Below are 25,647 nucleotides of genomic sequence, written 5' to 3'. Positions count from 1 at the left end.
GGTGGCGGAACGCGATTCATCGGTCGAAATGCCGACTTCACCTGTGTCGGCGGCCGCCTCGACGACGTCAGTGATAGGAAGCGTGGTAGAAGGATCGACACGACGTTCTTGACTAGCGCCGATCGTGCGCAACAGCAGGAAAAGACTGAAGATAATATCTCCGGCTTATCGGCAACTTCCGCTAGCGAGCGCAAGCTGCGCACGCTCGCAACAGCGTGCGAGGGCTCTGACCCGTCGGCGGCTAACTACGGCATCATCGACTTCTCCGCAATCAACAAACTGCTTGAAATGACATGCACTGGGGCAGTTTCGATTGGAAAATGTGATAAGCTACTCTCCTGGTGTCTTCTAAGGCATTTATTTGCAAAGTAAAGCATTTTTACTTGTGTAGCGCTCCTTGAAGATACAGAGTTTGGTTTTTTGCTTTTTTCTCAGTTTCAATTTTTTGGCCACCTGTCATTCTTTTAGCGAGCGTTTCTCAGCTTTGGTACACTCGATTTTGATCATTTTTGTATTACTGAAAAGCTGGATATTTAGTGAGTGCAACAAAGTGTCATATGTTACTATATAAAGCGTAAGTTTTTACAAGAGAGTAAATAACAAAATACATTTTCTCTGTAATCGAATGGCGGACTTTGAAGCTTCATAACTTTTGTTGTAGGAAAGCTAGAACCATAAAATTTGCTTTTTGCACTCTTTGATAACTGTAGAATGCAATGACATTTAATTCAGCAGGATCCGAGTAGCCAATTTATTAAAAAGGTGATTAAACGAAATTTTAATGAATGATTAATTTAAAAAATTGTCGTAACGGCTACATAAAAACTGAGTTCATATTTGATATTTACACATGTAAATACATGATCACCGAAGTTTTCATCATCCTAACTTAAATAAAAAGATGCTTCATGTCAAAGTGCCTCTTCCCCCCTTAACACGCTTGTATAGTGGATGAGGCATTGCTCACACACCTGTGTCCATTGCAGAGCATAGTGACCGATCGCACAGCGGTGCTGTCACAAGAGACTTTCAAGACCAAGAGGCTACAAGAGGAGATCTTATCACTACGCCGTAAGGTCGAGCGGGCAAAAAAGTTTGAGCTGGCCACCAACACTGACGAGGTCCTCATGGAGGAGATCAAGGAGTACAAGGTGCGTACAAGGTGTCTCACCGGTTGTTTTGTGTGCTGTGCTCTCGTTACCGATATTGGGCAAAAACGTGGGCTTTTTAATTTTGTACAAAGTGTATTTACCTCTGAGCTGCCTTAGACGTGTGCATTAAGGCCTTAGCCACTTTGTTTTTTGAGAGTTTTTCTGTCTAAAAAGCTTTTCCTTTTTTGTTTTTTTTTTTGTTTGTTTGACAAAAAAAATTGAAGTGTATATTAAGTCAAATTAGCATAATGAACTTCATTGTTCCATGGCCTGTAAGTCTCTTTCACGATTAGCGAAATAATGTCTACGTCGAGAAACTGGTGAGCATAACACGTCAAGTCATCAGGCGATGCTGTATGGAATGCCTTAGGGGACACCCAGAAATGAGAACCGAAGAGGCTTGATGGGCATGTCGTTCGTGTCAACCTCCCTCCATTGACGTACGCTCATGAGGTGTCATCTGAGCCGTCTTCCTTGTCTGATGCACTGCTAATCCCAGTGACATCATCACTATCGCTTTCACTTCCAGAATCGAAGTAAACTTCGGTATCTGAATAATTACTGCCTGAAGAGCTGGACGATGATGAAAGGTTTCTTTTCCACGAAGATGCACGAGTTACGCGTGCGTCGCCTTCACTGGATGCCATTTTCTAGGCACAAGTTGCAAAAAAATGTGAAAGGGCAGTTAAAATAAAAGAAATTTCCAAGAGGTATTGCCATATGTAAAGCGACGCACAAACTATCTTGGAAACGAGCGAGTCTCATGCAAAACACTCAGAGGGAGATAGTACACTCAAACCTCATTATAACAAAGTCACATCTGCCACGAAAATAACTTTGTTATACCCGAAAATTTGTTATAAACGTTTATTTGTAACACTGTATCCATGACAAGACTATTCTTCATTTACTTCGTTATAACCGATAATTCGTTATATTAGAGTTCGTTATATCGAGGTTTGAGTGTATCTCAAGCGGACGAGCCACACTCGTCTAAAACGATTTGGGCACAGTTTGGCAAGGACGAGCTGTGCTCGTCCAAAATGGTTAAAGGGTTAAGGCAAAAATTCGTACTTGAAAGACCTATACTCTTTGCAAGAGCTAGGTTCTTACATCCTGGTGCTGCCTTTGTGCAGTTGCATGTTACGTACATCCAATACCACAGATAACTGCTTAACATGTGCAATGAAGACTACAATCTTCTTAACATTGAACAAAGGGGAAGCAGGCACGAGAGATAAACATCAGCGAGATAAACACCTTCTTCTTGTTTTTTCTTACTTGATACAGTCGTACAGTCATTAGCAGGTTGCTTCAGAGTGGTGCACTCAAACCTCATTATAACAAAGTCACATCTGCCACGAAAAAACTTCGTTATATCCGAAAATTCGTTATAGACGTTTATTTGTAACACTGTGTCTCTGACAACACTATTCTTCATTTACTTCGTTATAACCAATAATACGTTATATCCGTGTTCGTTATAGCGAGGTTTGAGTGTATTGGGTTACGACTGTCCGTTCTCACTGAAGCCTTCAGATGGCTACTCGTTAAGTCAGCTCAGCAGGAGAGGCTCACCGTAACACTGCCTTGTTTCTTTGCCCGCAGGAGCAACTGACCTGTCCCTCCTGTAAGGTGAAACGCAAGGACGCAGTGCTCATCAAATGCTTCCACGTCTTCTGCTACGACTGCCTCAAGACACGCTACGAGACCCGCCAGCGCAAGTGTCCCAAGTGCAACGCTCCCTTCGGCACAAATGACTATCACCGGTTGTACCTCACCTGAGAAGACTGTGCACCTTTCCTTCCTCCCCTGTCCTTATTCTCTTCCTCGGGTTTGTCCTCTCATCGCCGCCGCCACCACCACAACCACCACCTCATCCCTCACCACTGTCACAGAAACATTGGTTGTTCTTAATTTTAATGCCTTGGTCTATCTTGTTTTCGCATTATGTATAATAAAAGAGCGTATTGTTTCGTGCACTTCCGGTCGTCTCGGGTGCTTTGTTGCACTGCAGCTCTCGCTGCTGGGACGTTTGCGTGAACTGGCACTGCGCTCCGCCGTCCCTTGTGTGCTGTGCCCTAGGCATCGCAGATTTTTATAGCGAATACTAGGCTTGTGCAAATATTCGAACGAATATTACAGTATTCGAATTCGCTTCGACACTAATATAAGTTATCAAAAATTTTGAAGTATTCGAAACGAACGTATAGGCATCTATAAACCACATGTAACTCCCTCTAAAGGTGGTTTCACTGCAGTGGCCGGGTGCTATATCGTGAATACACCTATCCAGGGGAAATCCGTACTGCCACGAAGCCCCACTTCAAGATTAAGTGAACAAATTACACTCACATTGATTAATAATTCTTCAAGTTTAAAAGCTTGTTATAACAGCTTATGTGCTTTAAGTATAGTAAATTTTAAAACGTAACGTATTTTACGGTTATCACTTGCATTCTATAGAAAGTCAAATCCTGTGATCATTCAAAGTTGCTTCCACTTCCCTTTGAACCAAAAAGAATGAAGTTTGCACATACCTTGAATCGGTTTTAAAAAATATTGTGCAGGTTAGTTGGGTCATGACATACATGCTCATTTTTCTTTATAATACGTGATATATACTATATGAATTCGTTTTGAAATTATTTGACCAAATCACTATTCGCTTCGACCCTAACATTTACTTTTCGCACATGCCTAGTGAATACGTCTTCAGAGCTACGAAGGTGGAACAGTGTCTGGAAAAACATTCCCCAAATCTTATCTTACTGGAAACTAAGTGAATAATATTTCGAAAATTGAACACTGCCTGCATATTCTACAGCTTATCTGGGAGTGAAACTTGGAGACGTCTGGGAAACTGTCAAGTGTATAAGTACACGTGCATTCGTACATGCATAAGCTGTTGAGCACTTTGTCTTTTCCTCGACTAAGCACTACCTAATAAATTTTAGTTTTCCTTCAAGCATGAAGCAGTGATAGCAGCAGGGGAATATCACACATATCAGTTTCAAAGAAAGTATTTGTGAACAACATATTCACAGCGTGCATTTTGTCAATTAGAAAGATATTTTGCACATAGTCTCCCATGTGATTCATGTGATAGAGGCCCAAGCCCATTTTGAACCTTGAACTTTACCTGCAGATCGTGCCACAGAAATGTTTTTATAGTTATCCAAAGCCCGAAAACAAGGGTGCATTGTCGAAATGGGCATGTGGCAACACCAAAAGACGTCAAATAGAATGCTATAAAGTTCAGTTTCATCTTCCTAGTGTGGAAGAGAAGTTCTAACAAGGCTCGTCTGAGTGAGGCCAGTACAGATGGGGGTTATGGTGCCCCTAGTCAACAGATTGGTTTGTAAAGACAGATGCATCCGAATTGGCCAAAATTCGTCATTCCGTCATGTTGAAAGGTGATGAAGTACAAATCCACTTCATTTATTAACGGTTGATGAGTAATGAACACGCATTACACTTTACAGTATGGGAGCTGGCACCATTGCCAATGCCACTCGTGTCTGTGAGGTGTGCATACACATTGCAACACAATTTTTGACGCCCCATTCTATGCATAAGCATTACATACACATGTACAGCCGCGTCCACGTCTGTGTAGAGCGTGTGAGCAGCCGGTTTTTGCTCTGCAGGGCGACACCTTGCGGCATTTTTGGGCTCTGATGTGGTGTATCGGGAGTATGCGTGACCTAATAGTCATGCTGGCCACGCCGGAGCCCGCAACTGCCGCAAGGTGTCGCCCCGCAGAGCAAAAAACGAGCTGCTCACACGCTCTACACAGACGTGGACGCGGCTGTACACACATGGTGCTGTAGAATGCCGCCTCTTCTCAAGTAAAATCCTGGCTTTGCCACTGGTGAAAGCCTGTAGTGTAAGCAGTTCATATCAAATGTAAATCAAATAAAAGTGAGCAATGCAGCCTATATTGGAGCAACAAAGCAAAGTTATGACCAGGGTTGCGGTCATATCAATGTGCAATGAAACTTCAGATGTGCTGAATTAACACTAGAGGAACAGCCAACAACACAGTTTGGAATATTGACACAATGTGGCCTTATAATCGGGCCAGTAAAATGCATGGCTGAGATTGGCAAAGCTGTTGCAGAAAACGGGAGCATGTGTGTCAACTATAGAAGGTTTCAAGGCTGCGATAGTAGCAGCACGTGTTGTACCCCAAGAAACTTCCGGTTCTTCATTTCAACACCGAAGTGGAAAGCGTGTTTTTAAGTTATTTCAGAGTAAGGAAAGAGGCCTTTTTCCACCTTCAGATAAAAGGAAGGCACATAAATTAAGGACTAACTCCTATAATGCTGGGTATAGATTAGAAGCGTCTTTATTTGAACTATTTGGCTAGGCACAGGGTGAGAAGTGTTGAAAATCTGCGGGCTATCCGCCAAGGCTTTTGTTCCCCACCAATGCTACGTCAGTGCATGAAACCGGAAGCGGTCTAGGGTCTGTGTTTGTAAACAGCGGAACCGTCTATAGCACAAGCTGTACTGCTGAGGTCAAATGCTGTGAAGCACTTACAAAGTGTTGGGAATATTTTTTGCGATGACAAAGGAGGTCCCCAGGACTTCCAAGGGGTGGCTGCCACACGCAGCCTTACTGTCCTCTGTCAAATGTGTAAGTTGCTCAGATTTGCATGTGATCATGCAAAGAATATCTTTATTTATCCGAATCTATACGACACTGTCACTCTTGTGCACTAGGAAGACTGGCCGCTCAATATTGGTAATGGAATACACATGGGACTGTTGTTAGGATCGATCACTCTCAAGGATACATATTGCTGTCTGCAGATTGTTGCTGATCGGCCAAACCGGTGCAGTGAGCCCTTTCACTATATAGGACACAATGTCAAACATGGAAGTACCTCCAACTGTTGAAGGGCTAAACAAGGATATAATGCCTGATATGTTGTATATGCTAGCCTCTACTTTACAGCTACTGAATCAGACCATGTAGTTGCAAGAGCAAAATGAAATGCCATGCACTGAACTCACTAATGAACTCATTTCACTCACCCCAGTGCTGCCTTGTAAATGAAACATTCACTTGTGTTACATCAGCTATCAGAATAAAATGGCTTTCGTACAATATAAAAAAGCAAAAATTTAATATCACTATATAAGCGATATCAGTAGTTCTAGAAAGTATTTGCTAGCATTTCTCCCGTGAACGACGTTTTCTTTCTCAGCACACTGAATATACGTGTGGAGAAAAATCACTGCGTTATACATTCAGAGATTTGGGTTGACTTGATAACTGGGGCACTTAAGTGATAAGAGTGCGAGATCTGTAGCCCCCTAACTAAAACTCATCAATAGATCATATATATAAATATGACGTTCACGCTGCGAAGTCAACTGCATGATTAGATTAATAATATGCGACAAAGCGATTTGGAGTTTGTCCTTTGAGAGCTCTTCCTGGCTACTCCGTAGCAATGTGTGTTCTTAGCCACGCTTTCCTCCTTGTATAGATAGAGACGGCGCGAGGGCCGCGGTGTCCTTATCTGATAAGAATCCCCTCGATCTGCACGCAGAGAGAAAGTTCGTATCAGCGGAGTGAATATGGCTGAGAGGCATCCGGTAACCCATATCGAGCTCGGTGCTCACTAAGCATTCGGTATCTAATCGGCCACGCAACACTCCGGACACTCTCACTTGTTCCGCGCTCGCTCAAGTGAACAGTTGTTCTGTGTCAGTGGAGCAGGGCGCGCACGCCAGAGTCGGGCAGAGTCGCGATCGCTCATCATCCAGCGCAGCCATGGCCCGTAAGTAACGCGTGCAGTCTCCTTTGTTACCGTTTTCTTTTCTTGGCTATTTAAAGCGGCCGTTTGCAGCCATAAGCGTCTTTTGTACTTGGCGAACGCGAGATTACGGGCTATCACCGCTTGCATAGAAGCACGGCACGGCCCGACGCAAGTTTGTGCGGAGATTTACTAGATTCCTTTTGGGATAATCGACCGTTTTCGCGCATTTGAAACCGAAATCGTCCGAGCCCGCGTATTTTTAGTTCATGTATTCTACGTTCCCGCGCCAAAGCGTGCCTGCCCTGCCACGTATAATAGCTTAACATTTCAACTGAATTCGGTAGTCGCCGTAGTTGGAACTTTGGACTACACGGGATTAATCTGCCACGGCCATTTCGCCTCATCGAAATGCGGCCGCCGTTGCTGGGAATAGAATCCACGTTGCCCACGTGCTTATGCGTAAAGTCGGCGAGTTTAGAGTGGCCGCTGACTCTTGCATTTCACGCAAGTTTCACGCGTCGATTGCACGTGGCTGGATGAATGCTGTGAGCGTAGGAAGGGGCGGTGGCCTGTGTAGAAAAACGCGCGCTAGGTGAAAACGGATGCGCGCATCGTATTCCGCCCGCGGCGTTCGCGTCGCGGGCGTATGCACGTGTTTCCGTTCATCGCCGAGTCGCGGTCCGTCTGGTTTCACCGTTGCACCGGTGACACCGTCGCGAGCTAACGTTTGTCGATTAACATCGATTTAAAGCGGTTTCTTCGCAACCGGTCACAGCGTACCCCCCGACTCCGAGGCGGTGAGTGGAGGCTGGAACGAGGCCAATTCCATTGATACATTGCAGCTGGGTGCCGGTGCTTTCGTTAAGGGGTCGCAAATTTTGCTGTCTTTCTGTGCGCTAATTAACCTTCTTGAGGACGTCCTTTCGGCCGGTTTTATATCGTGCATACACGTCGTATGCTCTCGGTTTACTATCTATGGTCGACATTGTTTGTTTGGGCGTCACACTGATCGTGCCAAAGCAGGCCGTACAGATAGCGCCGGTGCGAAATTACTTTACGCAACAGCTTTTATAACCGGCTGTTGCTAGGGTTACGTCCAGACGTAACTGTAGTCACCGCTATCGTTACGTCCAGACTAAAGTCCCTAGATTTTTCCCTGTTGAAGAGCAGGGAAAATCTAGGGACTCTAGTCATGTGGCTATCCACAAACGTGAGTACATTATTTTCCTGTTGCTCAGTGAAGGCCCTCTGCGCCCTTCGGGCGCGGCAACCTAATCGTGGCTTCGCCCTCGCTTCGCGAGTGCGGCCATTTCGCTAACGCTCAATGGCCGGTTGGCAGGGTCACGGTCACGCGCTACTGGCCGCTGTCGCGGCCACGCGCTGTTTAGCCCGCGCAGCCTGCCCCTTCGGGGCAGGCGGAGGCGTACGTAACCCAAGAGCCGCGTAGCGCTTCTCTGGCAACAGACTTCAGCAACACCTGAGACGAGACAAAAAAAAAAAACAAAAAAAAACAAAAAAAAAAAAAAAACCAGCAGCAGCGAGGTTCGAACCAACGTCCTCGCAGTTCCGAGCACGACACGCTAGCCGCTGCGCCACTGAGGCCAATCGGTTCGGTAGGTCTAACGGGCTGTATTTGTATTTCCACGCTGGACGTAACTTTTAAGACTCGTTATTCTTACGTCCAGACGTAACTGCAACGGCTCGTACCGTTACGTCTAGACGTAACGCTAGACACTCCCTTTATAACCAGCCGCACGAACAATGCAGAAAGGCGGCATATATGCTCAAGACACGATGATGGAGGAAAGGGCAAAATTCGCTGACGTAACGACGCGGGAGTAGGCGTGGCCTGCGCGGTACGGTACCTGTGTTTCCACATATAGCAACTGGGATTGTTTCGCGCGAAAATATCTCGCGTTTTGTTACGGGAAGCAGCGCGCAAAAAAAACAGGAAAAGAGAGACGGCCACGATAAGCGCTATTTTCCGTGATGGAGCCGTACCAACAAGCTCAAGTTCACGGCCTCTTAAAGTGTATCTCGCGTTTATTGTCTCACGCTGATTGTCTCACGCCGCTCCTGCGGGCGTTTATTACTATCGCATGGATTTCATAGACTCTACATTCAAATGCACAAGCTGTGCTTGCTTGGTTTATGGTGCCATGAAAATAACATATCTTAATCAAACGTGAATAAAAAAATAATGTTTAACACAGTGTTAACGTGCCTCAGCAACCCTGAATTTTGAAATTCATTGCCAAGTTGTTTAATTCTCTGTACATGTCATGGGCACAGGTATGAATGTTTTGAAGGAAGGATGGTTCACCGAGATTGTGAACACCAACAACAATCCCGTTCTTTCGGTGGATGTTGAAAAGGTCCTTCATCAAGAACGTTCAAACTTCCAGGACATCCTTGTCTTTAAGAGGTGAGCATACCGTTTCATTTTGTTTGTGCTGTGGATTGAGACAGTGTACGACGTACGTGACACGACAGCTCCAAAAGTTTTGCCACTGTGCACATAAATAGTTAAAGTGCATGTTGATTGTCGATCTTTAGCGAGTTAGTTCCACAAGCTATTTAGAAATAGGAATGAGATTTAACACGTACGGTAACTTGCATGTCAGCCAACATACGTAATTAAAAACTTCTTTTAGTCATCTAAGTTAGCCAGCTGTCAGCAACTGTTCTGCTTACTGCATCTCATTGGAAAGGTATTTCCCCTAGGGCACGGAGGCAGCTACAATAAGAGTTCTTCCAGGGGGCAATGAGGGAAGGCTAAAATTTCACGCAAGCACCTGAACCCCTTTGCACCAGACCCTGCCACTGAGTTTAGGGAACCCTCATTTGACATTAGTTGCTTATTCTTATAACTGATTAACAGAGGGCCCAGGCTGAGGCACAAAAGTTCACTAACTACAGGGATACCAGCAACTCATGAAGGGCACCACTGTACCCAGGCTTAGCTGAGTGGCACTCTACCACTAAGCGTGAGGTTAGGGGTTTGATTCCTTGTGCATCTTGGCCACATAATGACAGAGGCAAACTGCAGAAATCCACCTGTATCTTGCTTGTTAGGCGCACATTAAACGCCCAAGATGATAAAACACTTATTTGCCGATGATGTGGGTGTGCTTTGAAGACGTGGACAGGGAAGAGACAGGACACACACTGCACACATATTTGGTTCTTGAGCAGTCTACACTTTTTGTAAAGTGTGTGCATGTAATGGGATAGAGTACAATTGTGTATATGTTTCTCACAAGTAAGATGCATATCTAAAGGAGTATTCAAAGGCAGCATAGTGCCATGACAGCTGTGTATGCCTGTCGTTTCAGCAAGTCATTTGGGACTGTGCTGGCCCTGGACAATGCCATCCAGTGCACAGAACGAGACGAGTTCTCCTATCAGGAGATGATCACATTCCTGCCCCTCAACTCCCACCCAGACCCCAAAGATGTGAGGCTCTGCACCTTTTCTCTCTCTCTTTCTTTTTCATTTGTTCATCTGTCTGGTATTATAACGTAAGATCGCGATGCTTTCGTATTCACAGTGGTGTTTTCTCTGTAAAGTGAATCTGCTGTCACTGTATCTTACGAAAAGGAAAAATTGATGTCCACCCATTAGTACCACAAGGCTGCGAAGAAAATTTTTCGACAATTGCAAAGCTTTGTGAGAAATCTGGACTAGACCCTTAGACAACTTTTCTTGGCAGTGAAACGAAGGCTACAAAGCCAAAGTGCGCAATTGCTACCACTAATGAATGTAGTCCCACAAATGTGTCCATGTTTTCGTGCGAGAAATAAGAAAAAAAAAATTCCTTCATTTCCTACAGGAAGCTCTGTGAGACAGGGCATGGCACACATCACTGATATATTTATATTTGTTTTACTTTATGCATTGTCATTATATGTGCAAGGAAGTCGTGCCTCTTATGTGTATCTCAAATGCTATGTGGTATCTGCGTCCTCAAGTGAGTGTCCGTCTCCTTCTGGCTCTTCCATCTACCTGCCTCAGAAACTTGCGACGAACTTTACCCACAAATGGCAGTCTCAACAGGCAAAGCAAATGGTATGCAACGCTTATGCCGCGCAGTCATCACTTTCCACGGTGGTGCAAAATGCGCACCAAGCCTGACTACTTTGTGTAGGAGTACATGTGCAGAAGCTCCCTTCATTGCCAAGAAATGTTGTCCGCCAGTACAGAATTCATGGTTCTGTGCTAACAAGGGATGGACGTCAATTTCTTTTCTTTTTCATGAAACTTCTTCCATCATGTATTGCTGATCACCAGGCAAGGGGGGTACTGGGTCCCCGCTTCAAGGGCCCCTAAGCCATCCAGAGGTCGAAATTTAGTTGTGGTGTTGCAGTTGTGCACGAGTCTTCAGCAAACACGTAGCCACGAGGATTTTTCGAAACTGTGCCGTAATAGGGGAGTTACACGCGCTTGATGATCCAAAAGAGGTCCAAGCTCGCTTCACTCTTTCCTTCGCTATGCTCTGTTCGTCAGCTCGTCTCTCCTCCTGGCCGAGTGCTCCTGCTCCCCGTGCGAGGAGGAAGAGCGGCGAGTGCGCGTACCTGCGAGCAGACAAACAGGTTCTTTTTTGTGAATGACGTGACCAGACGCGAATGTTGATGCCACGGCCATCGCTGGGGATTACCGAAAGGCCTGGAGAGAAGAGATTGTTCCTTGGAATTTGTGGTGCGCCTGGAGCTCGCAGTGCTGCTGCGTTTGACATTGTTGATCATGACGGCATTCTGAACTTGATGTGCACGTTTACTTGAAATGTTAAAAAATTATCGGAGGTGGCATAGGGGCGCTTTAAGTTTCTTGCGAGGGGTCTGGCACCCTTAAGAGCCCCCCCTTGCTCCTTGCATACTGTGCTCCAAGTATGCTAAAAAACGACTACCGTAAAATCCCGAGCAAGCGTCTCCCCTTTGGTGAAAAATAATCCGATAAGATTTGGAGGGGAGGGGGCCCTTGCTCGGTCACTGATCAAAATTCAAGATGGCAGTGTAAGAGCCACGCGTGCTTCCAGTGAAATGCGTTATTGAATAGGCATGCATTCACTGACATTATTAGCCGTCGTCAGGAGAATAAAAACACTGAATGAAGCAGTGAAAATGGCGGCAGGGCAGGGGGGCACTGGCTCAGTCATTGGGGGATATTTCAAATCTCCAGAAAAAGGGAGGGGGGCGCTCGCTTGAGTATGGGCGCTTACTCGGGGTTTTACGCTAAGTGGTCAAAGTTAATCTTATGGCCTCTATTACCGTTTCCTTCACAACCCCTGTGCAGCATTTGCAAATTAAATTCTACGTAGAAGCTTTTGCTTCTCAAGTTTCCTACAAAATTCCTTAGTTTATTTTCTTGCAAGCATAAAAAGTTCTGGCTATCATGGCTGAAAGGAAGAAACTATAGGTAGCTATTGTGTTCACGACCATTGTTTTTATATGAATTGCCGTGTCTGTCCGGATTGTGTTTTGCTCTTTCAAATGTGAACTGCTGTATGCACAGTGAGATGCCTGCCAGTGATGGAGCTCTGCTTCGATTGTTTTTCCTCTGCATGAATGGAAAAACAAGAACACGCACACAAAAAAAAACACCTCAGTTGTCACCTGCGGTGTTTGTAGCGATATTCTAGTGTGACTACGGCCTGCCAGGATTAGTAGTCTCTCCTACAGTGCTGTGATTAGTAGTGATATCTGATGAGCCTGAACCCCACATGTGTACAAAACCTTGCTCAAGGTGTATGCGAGGGCTCGTTGGTTCTTTTCATTCCAACAGTGCTGCTGTTGAGACAGACAGACCATAAACACAGGCATTAAATTGTAACAGAAGGTTCACCACAGTGTGATACTGTATTGTATTGAACAGCAGTAAACTTTCTGTTGCAGTTCGACATCCGTGTTTGTCTGTACCATCAAAATGATAGACTATAAAACCTGCTGGTCTTCTCTAAATGCAGTATCCCCCATGTGACGAAGTGACCCATTAAGGTGACTTACAAGTGTTTGGATGCGAGCTTGTTGGTACAGATCCATCGTAAAAACGCAGCGCTAATTTAAACATGAACAGGGAAACATCACACGAGGACGGGCGCTGTCTCTCAGCGCCCGTCCTCTTGTGATGTGTTTTTATGATGGACCCATTAACTTCTGGCATAAAGTTGACCTTACGAAACAAATAGTTATAGTGGTTGTCGCTGCCTTGAATTGGAGGGCAGCGCTAGTGCCACGGCCGAACATACCATTCCAATGGGTGAACGATGTTGACTAGTGTCGGTTGCAGTGCACTGACGGCAATGTATTCTGCAGGTTCTGATCATTGGCGGAGGCGATGGCGGTGTGGCACGGGAAGTGGTCAAGCACCCCAGCGTAGTCTCTGTCACACAGTGCGAGATTGACGAGGTGAGATTTGCATGGCTGCCACTGCAGTGCTTTTTCCGGAGAAATGTGTGTGAACCCCTGTAAACATTGCAAAAGGAGTGATAGCGTCTATTGTGGAGCCCTTATTCAGCTGCCCAAGAGCTCCTTACCGAGAAGGCTGATTCTGTTTATTTATTCTCTGGATTCTCTTAATGCCACGAGAGAACAGCTACCTATTTCATTAGTGTAGACAGAACATTTTTTAGGTGAGGATTTTACACTAGCATGATGCACAGCAGTATTAGTAATAATTTTAGGTGTGCTTCATACTGGGGGGTGTTAAGTTCATTTTTTACATGCTTACAGTAAATGCTAATAATATTCTGTGAAGTCCAATGAAGTACAAACACTAATAATCTTCTCTAAAGACTGGAAAGAGCACCCCTTCCCATCCTTTTCTTACCCATTTTTTTTTCTATTCTTTATTGTGCTGCAACGTGTTTGAAAATGCAATACCAACTTGCCCAATCTTCAATGTACCACTAGTTATGACAACAAAGCTTGGTTGTACTGTAATCATTGTATGTGTAATACCATATTGAAAGTGTTACCAAAATGAAAACAATAGGCAACTCTAGGATGATGGTACTCAACAGTAAAAATGGTGTAATCATGGTGAGAAGTAATAGCAACAAACTGCGAGAACAAGACATTTCACAATCCAGGTGCAAGAAAACCAGCACTAATGTGCGCATTCATTTATTAAATAATGACTTCGCTGCAGGGAAAGGCACACAACTGTACTACGTACTGAGACTGTGTATAGCCAGATAACAAAAAAAAAGTGATTGTCACTAAAGCAGAAGCTGAATGTTGTTAACGGCAGACGCAGTTTTCATACCTTGCTCTGAACTGTACATGTGGTTACCATAGCAACGGTGTAATTGCGGTGAAAAGTAATAGCACCAGGCTGTGAGAACAAGACATTTCACAACCCAAATGCAAGAAAACAACCGCTGTTAACCCTGACACTGACGTTTTGCTTCAAGTGCCTTATGTAATTCTTTAATGTGGTCATTTTTTTTTTCTCTCTCCCATCTCCTAACTTCACATTGTGGATGTGCTACATGTGTGCAGAAAGTCGTGGAGGTCTCCAAGAAGTACCTTCCCTTCATGGCCGAGGGCTTCAACAGTCCGAAATTGGAGCTCAAGATAGGGGACGGCTTCCAGTTCATCAAAGAGACGACGCGGAAGTTCGACGTCGTCATCACGGACTCCTCTGACCCCGTTGGTGAGATCTTTCTGCCCTGTTCAAGGACAGAGTTCAAATGCTGTCATTCATGGCAGTTTCTTCACTTTGACGTCATGTTATTCGAGATATTCAGGAAGAAGGCTAGCTATTGTCATTTTAGTGTGACATAAACATTCTAGCATAGTATGCTATAAACCTGGGGGTCTACAGATAATGAAAATAGAATACTAACCTTGAAGTAACTTTGATTTTAGAAACTGCACATTTCTGTGTCCTACAAGCCATGTGCTGTGTCAAATAAAACATTCCTTATACAAGGCAACAGGACTTCACAAGAACCTGTGTGCTTCAAAGGGCCACATATTAATGATCCATGTGCCAGAGTGCTCAGTGTCAGTGGAGCTATCAGAGACTTGAAGAAATATGAGATTCTTAGTTGCCTTGCAGTTTAGATAAGTCTTCAATGTGGAACTGATCTGTTAGGCAGTATAGAATATTGAGTTATTTCACTTCAATGCTGTCTCATCATTGATTGATTAACGATGTCTGTTGCTAAACATGGATTTGCTTGCTGTGGCAGCTTTTATCTGTTGGAATTGTACTTCAAAAGTGCTTATGTATCGAGCTTTGGGTTTATGTTAAATAATGCCAGGTTATCAGTATGCAGGTCTTCACTATGTCGACTTTGATCTTTTTTAGATGTTTCAGTAAATCAAGCGATCACTTAATATATCACTCGGCATAGAATGAAGACAAAGGGTATGCCTAGCAAGAAATTGTTAGCAAGATGCACCTTAAAACACGTTGGTCTGGTTGGTGCACCTGTCGGTGAAACCTTCGAAGGAGCTGTAAACAACGAAACCAGAAAGACAACACATGGATACACGTCTTTCTCGTCCTTGTTTTTTAGTTCTCCTTCAAGGGTTTCATTGTGCCAGCAAGCTCAAACTTCAACTCTTCTGCAATGTAAGACAACTATTGAATCATTGAAAAATACCACTTCTCTTTAGGCTTGTGCTAATATTCGAGCACTTCGAATATTCGAACGAATATTACAGTATTCGAATTCGCTTCGAAACGAATTTAAACTCTAGGAAATTTCGAAGTATTCGAAATGAACGAATAGACATATATAAACCGCATGTAGCCCCCTGTAAGGGTGGTTTCACTGCAGTGAAGTGGTATGCCGTGAGTACACCTTTCCAGGAGAAATTTGCACTGCCGCGAAGCCCCATTTCAAGTTTAAATGAACATACAGTAAAACCTCGTTGATTCAAAGTCACTGGGACTGTGAAAAACCTAATTAAGCGTGTTTTCGAATGAACCAAACATACAAAAAGCGGGATGCAAGGAACATTAAATTACTGGAAGTAATCAGAGGTGGTCGTTTGCTGTTCCTGCAAGTTTGCGGCTACAACGGTTGTGCCTTCCAGCAATACGTGCTCCCAGTTTTGCCGCTAAACCGGGGAAACGGCGGGCCTCGCTGCTGCCAGTGCAAGAAAAATAAAGAGGAAAAAAAAAAAACGGTCTCGTGGTCAACTGAAATGCGCACCTGCGGAAAAGACGTGCTTCTCTGCAACACAGTGGTGGCATGAGGGCAGCATGTCACCTGCTCTTCGCAGCGTCAGCGCGTCATGATGCGACCATTCGTCCATTCTTTCTGGTAAAAAAAGGAATTTAATAATGACCAGTGTGACGGAATTCGCGATGTGTTCTAGGTGGAAAAGATGATCATTGAAGTTTTCGAACTGAGTTTTCGAAGTAGGCGTTGCAGGTACTCCGCCAGCAGTGCAAGTGCGCAAATTGCCGGAACAACCGCCATTCGGAGGTTCGCATACATCGCGAGTTCCGTCAGGCCGCCCTTTATTAATTTCTCTATTTTCCCAGAAAGAATGGGTAAATCATGACGCGCTGACGTTAAGAGAAGCATGCATCATGCTGCCCACGTGTCACCGCTGTGTTGCAGTGAAGCACGTCTTTTCCGCAGGCGCACATTTCAGCTGACCACGAGACCACCTTTTGTTTTTTTTTCTTGCGCTGGGCAGCAGCGAGGCTGGGATGCTTCACTTGTCACTCATTAGTATCGCTATATTGCATTGCCTTGTGGCTCCTAAGGGCCATCGTTTCTGCGGATTTGCGGCTAAATCGGGATCGGGGAATCGGCACATGGCACCCAAAGTTTTCGAATTAACCGGCCTGGTACTGACCGCCGCTTCAAATTATCCACTCAAATTTACATTGCAAAATAAGGATCCAAAGAAATCCTTCTAATTATGCGGGATTTTAAAATAACAGAGTTCGAATTAATGAGGTTTTGCTGTATTACCCTCACACAGATTCATAATTTTTTAAGTTTAAAAGCTTGTTATACCGGTTTATATGCTCTAAGTATAGTAAATTTTAAAGCATAACATATTTTACAGGTTATCACTTGCATTCTACCGAAAGTCAACTGCTATTACTCAAAGTTGCTTCCACTTCCCTTTTAACCAAAAAGATTGACATATGCATATGCCTTGTTTCAACTTTAAAAATATTGCGCTGGTTAGTTGGGTCATGACAGATATGCTCATTTTTCTTTATAATATGTGATATAAATTATTCGAATTCGCTTCGGACCTAAAATTTACTATTTGCACAAGCCTACTTCTCTTTACTACCAATATATACTATATATTGCACTGTTTAATTCTGCATGTCCTACCAAAACACCTTTTCAATAGAGTTGTGCAAGAATGGTTGATTTGATGGCATCCCGTGCCTGCAGCGACACAATTATAAATGTCTTACTCCTATGTATTCTTAGTGTTCATGTTGTTTTTTTGCTTCCCCAGGTCCAGCAGAAGCTCTGTTCCAGAAGCCATATTACGAGGGACTCAAGAGGATTCTCAAGCCAGGTGGAATCCTCTGCTCTCAAGGTAAATGCCTTCACCTGTTCCAGTGGTGCTGTGGCCGTTGAAACGTGGCTGTGGTGTAAATTAGTCCACCACTGCAGTTAAACAACCTTATCAGCTTGTTCAGAGCTCCGTATATTAGACTGTTTACATAATTGTAAAGCTAGCTTTTTTGTGCTGCAGCTTGTCCAAGTAATAATGCTTGCATAACAGACAAGCCCCAGCATGTGAAGCTAGAAATTTGTCTTCATTTGAACCATGACAAGTGTTGTCACTAGTTGAGACAGTGTGCGGTGCAGAGATGCGCATTTGTGAATTATGAAAAAGGCCTATCAGGGTCCTGTAATTTTAGGGTTTTGAAATTTTGGAAATAAAAGACCGTCTTCTGCCGGCCGTTTCAGCGCAGCCTAAGAAACACTTGCATTTTCAGCGCAACCTAAGAAACACTAGGGTCTTTAGAATTATGTGTCTATGTATTTTTTAGTAAAGGAACACACCACCTAATACTTGCATATTGGTGTTGCGCCTCAAATATGCGTAATATTTGCTTTTTGATCGACAATGTTCACAAGTATGAATGCAGCTACCAGTTCAAGATGGCTGGGTGTTCAGCAAGTGCTTAAACTTTGGCCCTTTGTCTAAAATTGAATCGTGTGACCGACAGACAGACCAAAATTTCTGCGTTTTAAGTTCCCCAAGAAAGACTACAGTCTTTAAAATTGAGTGTTACTTCTACTGATGAAAACTGGGAATAAATTGGGGTCCTTGCATTCTGGCAGGCCGAAGTTTTTGGTATTTTCCTGCTAGCTTTGCAAACAGTTAATGCAGGTAATGGTCTCTCTTTTTCATCCACTGGGAGAACACTCCAGCCACAGCTTGTACATTCCAGTCCATACTGAACACGGTAGTGCACGAACAGTTGTTTGTGTTCATCAAAAATGTTGAACACTGGTCTCTTAAGCCTCGGAAATGGTTGTCTTGCAAAAGTCACAGCTGCTTATTGTAATATGCTGTGGCATTTACTCATGTTTCTAAGTGGAATTGCTGTGTTTTGGTGTGTGGTCGTGTGCTAGCTTGTTCCTTGAGCTCACATGCAGGTCACGATAATTTGAGTTCATTGTGTTGTTGGCACCACAAAATATATCTATTAATTCCCAATCATTCAAGTGTGCAAGAGTGTTTTGAGAACAAAGTTTTTACTATCCGAAAAGCAAGCAACTGGTGGCAAGCTAAAATTACGAACTCCAAAGGTATGGTGTACCCCACCGTTGAATTTGTGAGCGTGCTTAGGCAAGTACCCACGTTGCACAGGGATACCAAAGGTGAATGCACACCATTACTCTCGTTATGATAGAGCAATATGGGATATTCATAAATTCCTGTGAGAAGTGTTGATAGGTGGCACAACCAGCCATGGCTGTAGGCAGGGGTTCGACTCCCAACTATAGCTGTTGGAGGTGAACTACATAAGTGTCGGTGTATAATTAGATTTAGGTGCTGTAAAGGATCCCCAGTGGTGTAAAAACGTATGCACCCACTACGGCGGTTCTCATAATTATATATTGGTTGTAGCAAATAAAACTCGAGAATTGAGTTTATCTGTTCGGCTTGATTGGTACATTTCATCATTGCCAATAACACCACCTGTACTTAGAGGTGGAGGAGCATGAATGGAATACACATTGAACATTCCGACACGTCTACCATTACTCTACTGGTAATGTTAGTGCTTTCTGCATTAAAATAACGAGTTGCCCTTAAAACAAGTGCGATCGAGCTATGTCATATCGTCTTTGCAAAGAAGGGAGACACTTGAGATGTTTCGGTGCGGAACCCTGCCCATTTCTTGCTGTTAAATTAGTGCGATTCAGCATAGCAACTTTATAAGTTCCTGGCCATCTACTTTAAAGGGATCATGAACCACTTTTCCGAGTAATCATCAAATGACCTCAGTATCTGAGTTTATTGCCTGACAAATCGATTGCTGCAAAAATTTCTCGAATTCATGAAGGAACGAGCGGACTTACAGGGGTTTTTCACGCACACTAAGCGCACGACGAGCGTGCTGGAAGCTACACAGGGAGGGCTGGCACGGGAGAAAGAAGTTATGTCAGCGCACATCATGACCTTGAGCACGCATGATGAAACGTGTTAATTCTTTCCCGTTGCGATTCCTGTGTGCAAGTGTGGCTCACTGTGTAATGTTAGCAGACTATGGAGCACTGTGCCGGCACATGGCTGCACGCAAAAAGCTTGATTTAATCATGTTGGCTGTTGGCCCATAGCATGCTACCTGCTGTTTGGTGACGGACAGGCCTCTATATGAAAAGAGGGCGCCAGAAAAAATGGCAACTTCGAGCTCCGCTCGTAAGCTCTCCTTGCCGCTCACGATTGCAAGATTTGGCCGAGATGCTCATAGCAGTGTCTGCTACCCTCGGGACGTGTTTTCTCACTAAGCCTGACGGGTGGTTCTTGACCCCTTTAAGCATTTGCTTGTTCTGCCTCTCCTCCTTGAAACAGGCGAGTCCATGTGGTTTGACCTGAAGCTCATTGAAGAGATGATGGACATGTGCCGGACGCTGTTCCCAGTGGTCAACTATGCCTCCATCTACACGCCCACCTATCCCAGCGGACAGATCGGTTTCCTGCTCTGCTCCACATCACCCGTGAGTTCAGTGGCTCCCTCTTGCAAAGCAGTGGGACGGGCCGTCTGTGCTAACACTGCCTGCTTAGCAGACTTCGTGTACCCGCTTGTTTTGTCTGGCACCCGCTGCAGCGGTCTAGTGGTTATGATGCTTGACTACTGACCAGAAGGTCATGGGATCAAAAAAAATTACACCATCTCCCGCTAAAGGGGACAATGAGGCGATGCGAAGCCGGAGCACTTGCACGATCGCGTTTCGTTGGCGTTCGTTGGGCATGCTACCGACCTCGTGTCGTGGAACACGAAGAGGGACGCTACGCGCGTCGTATCTTCCATCTAGCCCGGCCGTTAATTCTCACAGGGCGAGCGGGGAATGCGGTCGACAGGCGGGCGAGAGGGGGGCAGCGTAGGAGAGGAGGGAGAAGGGGAGGGGACGCGCATGCGCTCGAGGTCATCGCGGCGTTGCGCAGGAGAGAATTTCGGCATGTCTAGCCCGCGTTTCAGTGGAAGAGTGGAAAGGGGTATGGGAGAGGGAAAGTGGAGAGGGGAGGGGAGAGGGAAAGTGGAAAGGGGAAGAGGAAAGTGAAAGTGGAGAGGGGAAGGGGAGAGGGTGAGTGGAGGGGAGGTGTGTGGGGAGGGTATGCGCATGCGCAGTAAGGGTGGTCACGCCGCACACCACCACCACCAACACCACCACCGGATTGAGCTCCGCCTTAAGATACTTCGCATCTAATTCTGGCCGCGGAGGCCGCATTTTGCTGGAGGCGAAATGCTAGAGGCCCGTGTGCTTAGATTTAGGTTCACACTAAAGAACCCCAGGGGGTCAAAATTTCAGTCACTCTCCACTATGGCGTCTCTCATAATCATATCATGGTTTTGGGACGTTAAACCCCAACAAATATTGTTTTGTCTGGCGCTTGGGCTGACATTTTACTGGAGGAAAGAGGCTCACAAACTAAGGGCATGTAAATAGCTGAAATGCTTCCTTAGAAAGAGAGCAATACAAATTTGTAGGCTTAGCAAGTTTTGCTGTTAAATTAAAATGAAAATGAGCCCAGGCAAACTGCGGTGTCTTTTCCACTTCTGCAATAGTCGCATTGATGGAATTCACGTCTAAATTTTCAAACTTCAGGTTTTAGAGCTAGGCTATGATTTGGAATCAGGGGCCAATTGATGCCACATTGCAATCGCTGAAGTGCTTGTGCGAAAGAGGAATTCTAAATTGTTTACATTTGAGTTTGTACTGATGGTAATCTGGTTTTCCGTTTGTGCCATGCGAGACTTGTCATCTGGGTTTTGGTGTGAGGTAGCTACTATTCTAAAAAAAAACTGTCTCTCTGTGACGAGACGTGACATTCACGCGTTCCTGCGCAGGACACGGACTTCCACAATCCGGTGCACAAGTTCACAGAGGAGCAGCTTCGGAACATGAAGGTCCGGTACTACTCGCCCGAGGTGCACCAGGCAGCCCTGGCCCTGCCTCGATTTGTCAAACAGGTTGGTTCAGGATGCCACACCATTTCCCTCACCAGTTTTGGGCATTGCAAATGAGGAGGTGTGGCACGTAGATCGCTTGGTGGTGATATGTGCAAAGTACACTCAAACCTCAGTATAACGAACACGGATATAACGAATTATCGGTTATAACGAAGTAAATGAAGAATAGTCTTGTCATAGCTACAGTGTTACAAATAAACGTTTATAATGAATTTTCAGATATAACGAAGCTATTTTCGTGGCAGATGTGACTGTTATAATGAGGTTTGAGTGTATTATCTGGCCGGGTGGTGCTAAAACAGTAAAAAATTTACAGAAGTCTGCGTGCAGTTCCTTTTGAGGGAGCCATGCTTCAAGAGTACGCGGAGTGAGAACAAATAAATCAAGTGGAAGCTGCAAGATGCAAAGCCACTTAGCAGTGCCCACAGTAAATTTTCAGTGTTTGGGATGCTTTTCCATCTTTGTTGAAACATTGCTGAAGAGGTTAGGGTGCATTTGCATGTCTACTGAAAAGCACCAGTCGTGTCGACAAAATGTCACCACTGCGAGCGTTGTTAGCATGGTGCTGTGCAATCCGTTGTCACTACCTTCCCAGCACTTAGTTGTGCGCATTCTTTACGCCACAGTAGCGACTCAACCACCCTGTGCCATGATCTAGGGTTACGGTGCTGCAATATCGTACTCGAAAATTGAGGGCTCTGGAGCAGTGACATTGTGAACTGGTGCTGTTTACCAGTGCTGGTGCTCTCAAAGCAGTGAACCCCCATGGGAATTAAATTCACTCAATGTTCATATACAGTCGACTCTCAGTAAATGGAAATCTCTTAAACGGAATTGCTGCCTAAGGAACAACTGCCACTTACATAATTTGTTTCGTACCTGAATTTTAGATCCCTGTTCATCTCTCGGTAAACGGAACATACTTTCCTGGTCCCTTCGGGTTCCATTTAACGAGAGCCTACTGTATTAGTACTGCTATGAAGATTGCGTAAAAATGAAGAACATCAAATCAAGGTAACCAGAATCTTTCTCTTAAAGGACCCACAGTTGATATTGGCACTTGTGTGTTCAGATTAATACAGTATAGACCGCTTATAACGTAAGTCGCCGGAGTCGCGAATATCCGCACTATAAGCGGTACCGCACTATAACCAAAACAACCTTATTCAAAGGCTGCACTTGCGCAAAACGTGTTCAGCATGTAGCCTCGCGTGTCCGATAATCGACATATGCGATTTGGGGCGCTTACAACCACTTAAATCTCCGAAAAAAAAATGTTCAAAAATTAACCGCCAAAGACCCGCATTGCCAACGAAATGAACACGGGGGAAAAAAGCAAACAAAACAAAGTGCCATCGCGGAAATTCGCCGCGACTACGTTTCAGGCCACCTCGAGGTGTGCGCATTGCACAGAAACCATGTAGAATCGCGACCGAAATTTCACGTGCTGATCGAGCGCTACCGATCGTTCGATTTCACGGGCGCGCACGCGATGTCCAAGACATTGCAATCGAATCCGGAACCACCATTCGAGAGTTGCATGTGCCAACCGTGCCCTCGTTTTGATTCCCTTCCCTTTAAGTGCAGCCCTTCCCTTCAAGTGCAAAAAGTTTTGTTGATTCCGCACCAAACCGCAACTTGTATCGCCCGCGACCGCTACCGAAAAGCAACCAACGCTGATTAGGCCTAACCTGCGGTTCAGCATGTTGTCGCGGAAAGTTTGTCTAAGACAACATGAAGATCGGACGTCGAAAAGATCGCACTCAAGCACTAACCCAAGAACAGCGCGCGTAATACGAAGTTTGTGTTCGCGGCCGGGAGATCAACGGCGACAAAAGCCCGCCAAGCTCTTTTAAGTCCGCGCACTGGCAGAAAAGGCGAAAGCTCGCGTCATAAGGCCGCAAAACTTTTCAATTTGCGGACGAGGTAGCAAACGCGATATCTGTAGCAAGTGTGATAACGACGACGCTTTTCCCGACAGGAAACTTACTTTAAAGCGCACTTGATGAGGACGCGATCGTACGTTCCACGCGGAACGCGCTGCCGGCAAGCGGCCGCGGAGCCTTGCCGCCGCCGGTGCAAAGGCTACTCCGTCGCCTAGGCAACCACCATCCTTCCCCACTCGGCGAGCCCGCACAGCGCTGCCGCGGTCTTTTTCCTCCCTCCGCCCCTCGTTCGTTCACTGTGCGTGCCCTCGCCCTTCGTAACGACCTCGTCGCTCCCTCCCCAGCGGCGTACCTCCTTTGAGAACCGCACTCGTTACCGCGTTTGTCAGAAATATTTTCCCGCAACCGCATTATAAACGGTATTTCATCTTGGGGGACTGCACAATAAGCGGTATGCGTATACATGCGGTTCTATGGGAGGGTAAACGGGAGTCGAAAAAGACCGCATTATAACCGGTCCTGCACTATATGCGGTTACGTTATAAGTGGTCTGCACTGTACCTGTGTGGGTATGACAACGCAGTGGCATCTGCGATTCTTTTACTTATTATTTTTTTATTTTGCAGACTCTGTACAAGTGAATTACCTACCAGCATTCCAATGGATGCGGAGGGTGCAGGATTGCCTTTCATCGTGGTGTTGGAAGCCGTGGCCGAAACTGCAGAGCTGCCGTTTTTGTACGCCGTATGCACTGCGTTACCTTTGGAAGTTTCAGACCAACACATACGTCCATGTTATATATTTGTTTGGCATTGAATAAAGCGATATTTTATGTTCACTAACTGTCGCCAGTTACTCATCTACCAACGGACAACCTGAACTGCACAGTGCCTAAAGTTTATGTTCACTAACTGTCGCCAGTTACTCATCTACCAACGGACAACCTGAACTGCACAGTGCCTAAAGTTAAACAAAAAAATGTATTAATTACAGATGTGGGATCTTCCAGTTTGACTGGCTCGTCGCGTCGTGCATATGTACCAGTGAATGTTTGTTTACTGAAATAGAATAAGCAGGTTGCCACTCTGCTTGAAATGCCTATCCAGGAGACTGGCCAAATTTCTACCATACGACATTGCTATGTGCTCGGATATACACCGTGCGAGTGCATTTATGCTGAAACTGCATTCTAGCCCCTTTTGTCTAGTCCTTTTCGACCCAAATTCATGTGCCTTCCGGGGCGGTGTTCTCAAGCGATCACCTTTCGCAATACCTTAAGAGATTAGTGCTTTTTGAGTCTGTGCCCAAGAGTCATAACGTGTGGCCACGCTGTAGTGGCACGATTGGCACAGTGCCAAGCTGCCGTGGGCCATAGATGGTTAAGAACTTCTGGTGCTAGCCTTGTGAACCCTCGAGGAAGTGAAAGTATGTCCGAAAGTGATCGTCCAAGAATTATGGCCCCTCTCTTACACAAAGTTCATTTTGCGTAACTTTCATTAAAGAGGCCCTGCAACAATTTTTGAGCATGGCCAGAAAACTCTGCCAATCGGTAGTTGAGGCTCCCAAGAACACGCGAGCCAAACATTGCAGCGCAGCACGCGGCCTGGGATTTACAATTCTCAAAGTTGGCTAAACATCACTCCCTCTTTTCGCTACAAATGATGCCATATACCCAAATTACTGTGCCATATACCAAAAGTCTACGGTCACTGGCCGATTTAAGCATCACGAGCTGCATGGTTACCGTTGCCACCGTGGGATGCCGCCATGCCGCCCATGTGCACGCTCACACTGAAAGACGCGCATTCAAAGAAAAAGCGCTCAAGGTGATGACACGCTCACTGGAATGAAAGGAGAGAGAACGCGCTGGAAGCGTGCAACATATTCATGTAACTCCGCTCGCACTTGACAGATTCCAAAAAATTTTGCAGCATGTCATTCATGAAGCATCATGCGCTAATAGACTATTCCATTATAACTCGGGAAAAGTGTTGCAGGGCCCCTTTTGGCATATCGAATTTGTACGCACTTAAGAAGGGTTTTCTAATAGGCCTTCTCGAAGCCCTACCGCTTTTACAAGGTTCCACTTAAGCTCTCTGTGCAGGAGACTCGGATTTCACGAATGGCACCTAATGTTTATCGAGGAAAACTATGTTTTCTTCAACATTACTAATGAACCCAGTCACAC

At 45.2% G+C, this 25,647-nt stretch overlaps 2 protein-coding genes across 5 annotated transcripts in view; both read left to right on the top strand.

Moving 5' to 3' along the window:
* Positions 1-3,133, top strand: part of LOC119390432 (E3 ubiquitin-protein ligase Bre1) — a 37,651-nt gene extending 34,518 nt beyond the window's left edge. For all 3 annotated transcript variants that reach the window (XM_037658051.2, XM_037658052.2, XM_049414837.1), the window contains exons 14-15: positions 987-1,151; positions 2,760-3,133. In XM_037658051.2, the coding sequence (XP_037513979.1) occupies positions 987-1,151; positions 2,760-2,936 (342 nt within the window). In that variant the 3' untranslated portion in view covers positions 2,937-3,133. The remainder of the gene's footprint in view (positions 1-986; positions 1,152-2,759) is intronic.
* Positions 3,134-6,923: 3,790 nt separating this feature from the next.
* Positions 6,924-24,297, top strand: LOC119390431 (spermidine synthase). 2 transcript variants are annotated; one of them, XM_037658047.2, is made up of 9 exons: positions 6,924-6,945; positions 9,217-9,349; positions 10,260-10,380; positions 13,236-13,328; positions 14,424-14,577; positions 17,373-17,456; positions 19,953-20,098; positions 21,451-21,573; positions 24,086-24,297. In XM_037658047.2, exons 1-9 carry the CDS (start codon positions 6,939-6,941, stop codon positions 24,098-24,100), a joined length of 876 nt encoding a protein of 291 aa, XP_037513975.1. In that variant the 5' UTR covers positions 6,924-6,938; the 3' UTR covers positions 24,101-24,297. The 2 variants fall into 2 exon arrangements, with proteins under 2 accessions (XP_037513975.1, XP_037513976.1); XM_037658048.2 differs by lacking the exon at positions 6,924-6,945 and adding an exon at positions 7,575-7,721.
* The last annotated feature ends 1,350 nt before the right edge of the window (positions 24,298-25,647 follow it).

Source organism: Rhipicephalus sanguineus, chromosome 4 (genome assembly GCF_013339695.2).
Source record: "Rhipicephalus sanguineus isolate Rsan-2018 chromosome 4, BIME_Rsan_1.4, whole genome shotgun sequence".
In the NCBI taxonomy this organism is placed as follows: Eukaryota; Metazoa; Arthropoda; class Arachnida; order Ixodida; family Ixodidae; genus Rhipicephalus; species Rhipicephalus sanguineus.
Note: the sequence above shows the minus strand (reverse complement) of the source record. Positions and strands in the feature narration are given on the sequence as shown.